The following is a 10,820-nucleotide window of genomic DNA, read 5'->3' as shown; positions in this document are numbered from 1 at the left end:
AGTGTAAATGTGTAACATAAGAAAATGAAAATATATGCGGAAGAAAAGAGGGGAGAGGGCTGCGTTCACAGATGTTGCAATGACCAGTCAAGGAATCGTCTGTACTCTATTAAAGGCAAATCCACGTCACAACAAACACGTCACTGGGAGTCGCTGTTGACACTAACATAATTGCTAATGACACTACTCTCGTAATTGCCTTTTGGTTGTATCACAAAATTATCCTTTTAATGGAAACACATGGGGAACGTGTTTTTGTAAATGGGAGGTAAAAAAATAAAATACAATATAAATATGATTTGGTTGTACAAGTGTGTAACATAATTATGTTTTAGTTGTATTTTTTCCCACCCATATAGGCAACAAAATCATACTTCCATTCTTGAGTTGGAAAAAAAAAAAGAACTGAAATACGATTTTATTGTATAGTCTAGGCAAAAATATCAATTGGGATCCCTTTTACAAATTATTTATCTAAATGGATCTGTTCTAAAATTATTTACTTTGTGGGTCTGTTTTTTTTATTACAATACGCTTCTCCGTTGGATGCGTTTCCCATAATAGCAACACATGACATGACGTGACTAGGTGGTAGGGAAGGTGGGACAGGGTTAGGAAGTGTTGGTCTGCTAGGCGCGACCAGACGTGCTGGTCTACCAGACACTTCCTTCCACGCTTCCCTATAATAAATAATTGAACTCATTTTTCAAAAATATACCTACCATAAATAATTAATGTTGTCAACAAACAATAATATAAAAAATATATTAACATAACATAAATTATTAACCTAAAATAAATTAACATCAACAAATTACTCAAAATAAATTAAATTAATGTGAGAACAAATTATTACTTCGCACACTCATGATGCAAAATAATCGGCATTTATTTTTAACGTCTATGTAAATTTTGCCTATTAAAAAAATATACAAACAACATAAATATTTATGAGCTGAACTAATAATAATAATATTAAAATACAACACAAAATAATTAAATATGTGGTGGACATAAAAACTACTACAATAAATAATTATTGTCATCAACAAACAAATATAACATATATAAACACAACATAATTATAACCAAATATTAAATTATTAAGTTATAAAAAATTACTATTTATCACACAAAAAATATAAACAAAATTACTATTTCATTTTATCGTCCGTATCAATTTGTCTATGCACCTACAAAATATAATCATTATTATCATCAACAGAATAAATATTAAATAATGCTATAATATATTGAAGATAAAAACATTTACTAGTTTTGAGCAAAATTTATAACCGGTATAACGCACTTCAACAATGATACATACAACAGCAAGGAGTGAGACTCGGCTGAGCGTAAACCACTTCAACGATTTCGTAGTTCAAATGGAACGAAGGAGGAGGAGGGATTTTATGGGAAAGCGTGGAAGGAAGTGCCTGGCAGACCAGCACGTCTGGTCGCGCCTAGCAGGCCAGCACTTCCTAACCCTGTCTCACCTCCCCTGCCACCTAGTCACGTCATGCCATGTGTCGTTATGACAGGGAACGCGCCCAATGGAGAAGCACATTGTAGTAAAAAAATAGACCCACGAAGTAAATAATTTCAGAACAAACCCATTTAGGTAAATAATTTGTAAAAGGGACCCCAATTGGTATTTTTGTCGTATAATCTACGCTAAAATCATACTTCTCAAACTGAATCGTATTTACCTTGTTGGTCTTGCAACCCTTGCTCTCCCCAACCCTTCCTCCCCTTCCCTACAACCCCAACCCTTCCTATTAGACCAAACCAAAACATCCCTAAACCAAAAAGATTAGCTGTAAAATTAATCCAATCTTAACATGATGCTCTCGAGTCATGATAAATTTGTTACCATTTATTAGGAAAACAAGATATAAAAAATCCTAGAAAATAGTGAAAAGTGGTTAAATTGTATAGATGATGTTGAAAACACTAATAGTACTAATTTCAATCAAGAACAATTAGATAAAAAAAAATGAAGATAATTGCTACAATTATTTATGATCTCACACAATGGAAGAATACCCATGAAAAATATAGTAATTTAATGATAGAAAATGGTTTGAGTATATATATGATGATAAATAATATCCAAAATTTAGGCCTTAATTTGCTGGAAGGACCTCCCTTAGAGTGTTACTTCCATCTTTGGGCTGATTGTATGAGAATTAAGCTCCCTCGTAGGGTAGTGTAAGGTCTCTTGTATCATCTCCGTATATAAAAAAAAAGTAAAATCAATTCAAATTTTCATTAATATAAAACTTATTTATTGATATTTTGTTTTGTTTTGATATAGAACTAATTTATTGATAAAAAAATGATAGATAATTGAATGTGATTAATTTTTATATAACTATAAAATTAATTTTGATAATATCAATTTCATGAAATCAAAGAAGTTTGTATAATCAAATGAAGTTACGTAACAAAATCCAAATAAAAATAATAAAAAAATGTTTTTATAAAAAATAACTCATACGTTATTTCATTATAATCACTTTTATGAAGGGGAATCAAACTCGTAACTTTTCTCTCTCTCTCTCTCCTTCTTTTACAACTCAATCAACCTTAGAACTCCTAAATCAGTTTCTTGTTATTTTGTGTTGAGTTATAGAATTATGTTTTCACCCAAAAAAAATTATATAATTATGCCATTTTAAATTTTTAATATATGAATAATTTTTACTATTCCCCCCAAAAAAAAATTGATCAAGCTCTGTCACTAATTACAACATGGATGATTATTAAGGATTATATAAAATACATAGATCTATAGTTGATCTTGATCTAAGCATTCTTTGACAATGGTTGCAAGATCTTTGTAGTTATTCATCACAAAAACAAATAATGACATTGTGGTTCTTCCTCGATCGGAGTTTCTTTATTCCTCAACTGGACTTTCGTAATTCTTCAAATAAGGAGAAGAGAAATTTTGTACGAATGCTCGGTATATTGGGGACCATAGTCTTCTTATAACATGTTAACTTAATAGGATTTTCATTATCCCCTAAAAGGTTAATACTGACTATGTTCATTTAATCACATATCATTTTATTTAGTAGTCTAACGAGCTTACTTCATTTGAGCTCATAAAATAAAGCCCGCTAATGATAAATAACTAATATAATTAATTGTCTTATAATATTAGTCCATATTAATTATTGGAATACAAAATTTCAACAATCTTTCTCATGGGCTACATATTGTAACAATTATATCACAATTCCTTTGATGTGCATCCATATGTTATTTATCTTTAGACTTTCATATTGACAATCTAATCCATCTCATGTATCAATAACAGAATCATTGTGACTTTTGTCACTACAACAAATGTGACTAGATCTGAATGATCACCACATCAATACACTCAATAACATAGATCAATATGGATGAGTAGCATGGAAATTACATGTAATGTGATATGAGTCATGTCTATTTCCAATTGGTCCAACTTAAGTCTTTAGCAAGATCAATCTTAAGTCCTTAAGTACAATTTAAATATTGCACATAAATAAGCAAGTTTCATAATAAACTTATATTCCATAATCTTTATTTATGTAGAAAATCAAATATATGAAACCTGAATCCAAACATAGAACATAAAGACTCCCACTAAACCAAAGCAACAACTCACCATATGAGCAATATATATGTTCACGCTTTAAGTGTCAACCATTAGTTAGTGGGTTAACTAACATATTGTATTTTCCTATATATGTTCTACAAAAACATCTTTATTTTTTGAATTCTTTCTTTAACTACTAAATTCTTTGTGTTAATAACGTTTGACCTGGTTGAACTCTTATTATTGTTGAAGTATAACACTACCAAGTTATTGTCACAATAAATACTTAATGACATCTTAATGTTTGTAAAATTAGGCAAGCCAATGACAAAATTTAGTAGTCATATCATATGGTTCGATGCCTCAAATCCATCATCATATTTAAACATGTATCCTAATGTGTATTCTTTACTATTTATGTATTTTACAAAATTAGAGTCAGAATACTTTATGATTTCTAAACTTTCATATTTCTAATATGCAAACATGTAGTTTCTTGTTCTCTTCAAATAGTGCACTGCGTGCTTTACTACCTTTCTAGTACTGCATATTATGATTACTTATATATCTCCTTAGGACTCCCACTAAAAAACTATGTTAGGACAAAAACAAACTTATGCATACACAAGACTCTCCATAACTAAAACATAAGGAATTATTTGCATCTATTTTTTTAAGATTAATAATGAGACACTATTGAGACTAACTTATCTCCTTTAGCAATGAATGTATCTTTTGGTTTACTATCTTTAATATTGAATCTATCCAAATTCGTATTGGTATTTGTAATTATAAAACTATATCACGACTATCAAGATGTCATCAACATATAATACCAAAAAGATAAATTTACTCCTACTAAATTTTTGGTATTCATAATTGTCAACCAAATTCAGCTCGTAACCATAAGAGATGATAATTTGATGAAACTTGTAATACCATTGGTGAAAATCCTACACGTCATAGATGGATTCCTTTAGTTTACATATCATAAACTTTGAATCACCTTAACAAAGTTTTATGGTTGTACCATATTGTTTCATCAATGTTGTCATTTAGAAACATAGTCTTTACATCCATCTAATGCAACTTTAAATCAAAATGAGTTATAGTGCCATTATATTCCTAAGAGAAAGTTTCTTTATAATCAATGTCTTCCTTTTAAGTAAAGCTTTTGGCAACAAAACGAGCTGTGTATATCTCAACAGTACCCTTCAAATCTCTTTCGATTATATATTTAGATTTTCAACTCACGGGTTTCACACCTTCAAGCAATTCAACAATATTCTAAATGTCATTGTCAATCATCATTTTTATCCCATCATTCATGGCATCAATCCATTTATCCACTTTTAAGAGTTAGAACATTGTACGACTTAACCAAAGTTGATTAAATCTTCTTCAACCTAGTGTCATATTCATCTTCTTAAAAAAAGCATCAAAATAATCCAAAATTTCACTTCTCTTTTCTCTAGTAGATATTATAAATAACACTTCCTGAGGTTGTTGAGTTTAAACTATAAGTGGGGCTTGAGGAGGAATCTTAATATTGTCTTATCCTTGAATGATGTCATGAATAACATTGTTATTAATTACCAGATTTGTTTCTTGAACAATGGAAAGTACAAAGACTTATTCATTGTCAATAACAAGGTTATTTTTTAAAGACAATACTCATTATGTTTCCTTTTCCTCCAAACTCAACTTCCCCAATGGATCTTGCATTTTCATCTCAAATAAGGATCTTGTAGTAGGATGGTAAAACTTACACTTGCGAGAATGTTCAATGTAACCAACAAAGTAACAACTAATTATCTTTAAGTCGAACTTACCTTTATGCGACCTATAAGGCCTTGCTCAACTAGACATCCTCAAATATGATGTTCCTAATGGGGGGTTTTCACAGTCCACAACTACAAGGTGTGGTTAGCAGCTGGTTTACTTGACACCCTGTAAAGGATATAAACTACAATCTTTAATGTATTTTCCCTAAAGTGACTTTGGTAAAGAAGAATCATACTTCTTACCATATCCTTAAGATTTCACTTTGGTCATTTTTAAACTTTGTTCATAATGGGTTTGTCCAACATTGTATAGCATAAAAATTTCATATTTATTGAAAAAAAAGTGCAAAGGGCTCTAGATGTTGTTCAACTTATTTGTCATATTTATAATAGTATTCATTGTCACAGTCAAATTTGACAGCCTACATTTTCTTTCCCAATTGAAGTTCAACTTCAGCTATCAAAGACTTGAAAACATCTAGAGACTAAGACTTCTCATAAATTAAATAAAGAGTAATTATCCAAGAACATGATAAAGTACATTTATCCATTCTATGAATCCATATGGAAGGGACTACAAATATTTGTATGTATTAGTTCTAAGACTTTCTTAACTCTTTCGACACCTAAATTCTTTTGGTTTGTTTGTGTTCCCTTAACATACTCAATACAAGCTTAAAAGTATAACAAATCTAAGGGTCCGAGAATTTCCTCTAGCATAAGCTTCTGAATTCTCTGTATAGAAATATGACCTAAATGTTTTCTACCATAAAGTGGTGAAATTCTCCTTTAATTTATGTTTTATACCACATGGATCTATTTGCAATAAGAACACTTAATATCAATTAAAGACTTCTAATCAAGAACATTTGAATAATAAGAGATACTAACTTTATTATTTTCAAATGGACAAAAATAATCGGATTAGTCCAAAAATAGAAACAAAATTAAATTCGGTCTAATAGACGGTGCAACATATGTTTCAATTAAATTCAAATAAAAAGTCTTTAAAAATAACCTAAAAGTTTATATATATATATATATATATATATATATATATATATATATATATATATATATATATATATATATATATATTTCAACTGTAACTTCATTGTCATTTCTCATATTGATGAATTTTTTTAGCATCACTTGGCAAATGACTCCATGGGCAACCTTGTATAAACATACTTATATGTGAGTAGTAGCACCAGAATCTACCCACCAAGTGTGTGTTGCCAAATAAACTAAATTAACTTTATAACTAACAAAAGTGAGAAATTTACCCTTCACCAAATAGTGTATTTAGAGCATTTTTCTCCCCTTACAAAATTAACAAGTATAATTCTTATCTTGTTTTTTTGTTTTTTCTCTAATTGAGAACAACTTTATGTAATATATTCACTCAACTCTCTTCTTTTTCTTATGTGAAGAATGACTTGATTTGATCTAGGATTACCATAAAGAATAGTTTAGTTTGATATGACATCATGATAAATAAAGCCTCATTAGAGTTTTCTGTAATTAAAGAAGACCAATTTGTCCAATTCCATGCAATTGAGAAAAATTCTGAATTGGCTCCTTTAAAAAAAACAACTTTGGGATTCCAAAAAAAGTTTGCTAATAAAAAAAAGAGTGATAGCAATAACAACTAAAGAAAAAAAAATAATAACAATTAATCTTTATGATAAATTTATAGACACAAACAAGATGTCTAACGCATCATTAATATAATATATTTTGATTGAAAAGACTAACGACAAGTGACACCCTCAATGTAATGACCAAATGTTGGTGATAATATAAGTTCAGTCAAATAATAGTTGTCTTCGAACACTATATTACTCACATGAAAAAATTAATCTGATGATTACTCCTGTTAAATAATGATTGTCTTTGGGCATTCCATTATCCACATGAAAAATGAATCCTTGTAATCATTACACATCTACCATCATAGACATGTGATTATTCGACCAAATTATGTCTTTCTTTAACTGAACACCATTCGCATGAATAGTTATATATAATATCTATATAAATTCAATCAAATTAACCCACACATCAAAGGTTATTTGCACAACTTATTGTTTAAGTTAATTCAATAAAAAAAATCAAACAATTTAATTAAAATAGAAAGTCTTAAATTTAGAGAAGTTTCACATGTAAACACAAAACTTAAAATTGTATTCCTTTATCATTGCCTAACAATCACATGACCGCTTAACCGTCCTTAAATGAGAGAAATATCTCATTTTTTTTGTTTAATTACAACCCTCAAAACTTTTCATACAGGTTGGTTAAAAAAATTGAATCATAAATAACCTTATTACAAATTTATATTATAAATAAGACTATCAATCATTGATTCCAAAATATACTATGTAATTAGCATAAAATAACAATAAGCAATATATTCCAAATTTCATTATGACTTAAAAAAAACAATTTGTATCCCATTATAATGAAATCACAAATCAAAGGATGTCAACAATCATTATCCACTGATTCTTAAATACCAAAAGAAGCTTTCCTTAATTAACAAATCATACATATTCAATCTACCATATATTTTTCATGATATTTAAAATCTAAACAGCTTTATTGGAAGAAAAAAAACCAAATTGCCATTCCGAACAAGGAAAATACAATGTCATTATTGAGAAAAAAAATATTTTGTTTCTGTGGACATTCATGAATATACGTAACATTCATAATTTTTAATTGCTTAAATTGCAATCAAATAAGATATACCATATGCCAATCTTCATAATTTTTATTATAATTTTTAAAGAGATTAATTATAAGTGAATATTTCATATCAATAACATAATTATAAAAAAATAGATTGATGAATATTAAAACAATGAAAATTAAATTTAATTCCATTATAATATGTTAATTAATATTTGAAAATTGAATTTGTTGTAAATAATTAGTATATATATGACCAATTTCATAATTCTCATGGTATTGGATTTGAATTATAATTTGTATAAAATTCTAGATTCAAATATCATTGTTTGTACTAGGAAAAAAAAGTTAAGGCATGATTATTTATACTAAAAAAATATGAGAAAATTCAGCCACTATATTAAGTTATAGGGACTCTAGAATGGTAACCTGTATATTTCCAGATGGCAAAAAAAGAAAATCTGATATATTTCCAAGAGAGTGAATCTAAATTTTTTCCTTTAGCGTACATATCACGTCTGGGTCAATTCGTAATAAACCATTTTTCTTAAAATGGATTGAATTTAGTCAATTCACATTCTCCTTCGAAAACAGTTTTTTAACGAAGTTATTTATATTTGGTCAAAAAGGAAGTTACTTTTTTTAATAAGAAAGTTATTTACAGATAAGACAAATATATAATCGAAATAAACAATAAGAAAATATACTAATTGTGAGATTTATTTTCCAAAATTAATAATTCTTCATATATATAATGTTTTTCTATGTACAATAGACATTATTGTATACATATATAGTGTTCATATATTGTACACAAAATAAAAGTTACTCTTATAGAACAATATTTTTTATTCTAATTATATAAGAATAATTAAAATTTCCTTGAAAAAAATAATTAAAAATAATTGACTATTAAATGTTGATAAATTAGTTATTTATTTTTTATAGTAAAAAGAAAGGTAGAATATTTTTTTTCTTATTTATCTTTTTGTTACATTAACTCTAGGCATTGAATCTTAGTTGTGTAGACCAACTTTTCCTTATATATAGTATCCTTTGTTCAATCTCTCCAACACCAAACCTTGGCGTTACACCACCGTTTCCTTTCCCTCACACACTCTCTCCATTTACCATTTTGCTTCTCTCATCATCACTCACTGAAATCATGTCGGTGGATGAAAGAGTGAACGTTCTAATGGTGTCAATGGCCTTGCAAGGCCACATGAACCCCATGCTAAAGTTCGCCAAGCACCTTATCTCAAAGGGTGTTCATGTCACCATCGCCACCACCGAAGATGGCCGCCACCGCATGCTCAAGAAAACAAAACCCTCAAACGCCAACAGCAACAATAGCAACAACAAAAACAACCTTAAATTTTCCGACAACTCTGGCATCGAACTCGTGTTCTTCTCCGACGGTCTTAGCCTCGGGTTCGACCGTTCCGACACCGAGTCATTAGTCAACACCACCCGAGAAAAAGGCTCCACAAACTTCTCCACTCTCCTCACCGGCCTCACCAAAGTTCGTAAATATGCGTGCGTTGTTGTAAATCCTTTTGTGCCTTGGGCTATTGATGTGGCTGCTGAACATGGCATCCCATGTGCAATGCTTTGGATCCAAGCCAGTGCAACCTATTCAATTTACTACCGTTACTTAAAGAACATAAACTCTTACCCTAATTTGGAGGACCCAAATGAGAAGGTGCACTTGCCAGGACTACCACCATTCGAGGTTAAGGACATTCCTTCTTTCATTCTCCCTTCCACCCCTTATCATTTCAGGCATCTCATAAGGGGTTTGTTCGAGGCTTTGAACAAGGTGAATTGGGTTTTAGGGGCTTCATTTTATGAAATTGAGAAAGAGATTGTTAATTCCATGGCTTCACTAACCCCGATTTACTCTGTTGGACCATTGGTGTCACCTTTTCTGTTGGGAGAAAACGAAAAAAGTGATGTTAGTGTGGACATGTGGAGTGCTGAGGATATTTGCTTAGAATGGCTTGACAACAAGCCAGATTCCTCAGTTATCTACGTGTCATTTGGCAGCTTGCTTGTGCTGTCACAGAAGCAAGTTGATAACATAGCCGCAGCATTGAAGAACAGCAACAAGGCTTTTTTGTGGGTGGTTAAGCCTGGAGGGTCCAATGATGATGATGTTGTTGCTGCTGAATTGCCAAATTGGTTTTTGGATGAAACTAATTATAAGGAGAAGGGTTTGGTGGTGAAGTGGTGCCCTCAGGAGAAGGTGCTGATGCACCCTTCTGTGGCTTGCTTCATAAGCCACTGTGGTTGGAACTCTACTCTTGAGACTGTGGTCACTGGTGTCCCTGTGATTGCTTGGCCCTTTTGGACGGATCAACCAACCAATGCTATGCTTATAGAGAACGTGTTTCGAAATGGGGTGAGAGTGAAATGTGGAGAAGATGGAATTGCTAGCGTGGAAGAGATTGAAAGGTGCATTAGGGGAGTTATGGAAGGGAAAAGTGGTGAAGAGATTAAGAAGAGGGCTATGGAGTTGAAGGAGTCAGCACAGAAAGCTTTGAAGGATGGTGGTAGTTCTAATAAGAATATCAATCAATTTATCACTGACTTGATTGCTTGGAATTCAGCTAGGGCTTGATCGTTCTCACTAGCTGCTGCACTGTGTTAAGTTGTAATATGTATTGGTCGTTCTTGATTTTCTTACTGTGATACAGTGCAATAATGCATTATATGTATTGGCCATGCAATAATAACTAGCAAGTTCAATTACA

The 10,820-nt window shown here is 30.6% G+C and overlaps 1 protein-coding gene across 1 annotated transcript; it reads left to right on the top strand.

Annotated features, from left to right (window-relative positions):
- Positions 1-9,154: 9,154 nt before the first annotated feature.
- On the top strand, positions 9,155-10,820 carry LOC114393198 (UDP-glycosyltransferase 84B2-like). Its single transcript, XM_028354464.1, has one exon. The coding sequence runs from the start codon at positions 9,233-9,235 to the stop codon at positions 10,685-10,687; it is 1,455 nt and encodes a 484-aa protein (XP_028210265.1). The 5' UTR covers positions 9,155-9,232; the 3' UTR covers positions 10,688-10,820.

The sequence above is a fragment of the Glycine soja genome, chromosome 17 (genome assembly GCF_004193775.1).
Source record: "Glycine soja cultivar W05 chromosome 17, ASM419377v2, whole genome shotgun sequence".
NCBI lineage: Eukaryota > Viridiplantae > Streptophyta > Magnoliopsida > Fabales > Fabaceae > Glycine > Glycine soja.
The sequence above is the reverse complement of the archived record's forward strand: the minus strand, read 5'-3'. Positions and strand labels throughout refer to the sequence as shown.

Bases quoted from the DNA above. Each gene is read 5' to 3' on its own strand.
- LOC114393198 (XM_028354464.1), top strand. From the start codon at position 9,233: ATGTCGGTGGATGAAAGAGTGAACGTTCTAATGGTGTCAATGGCCTTG.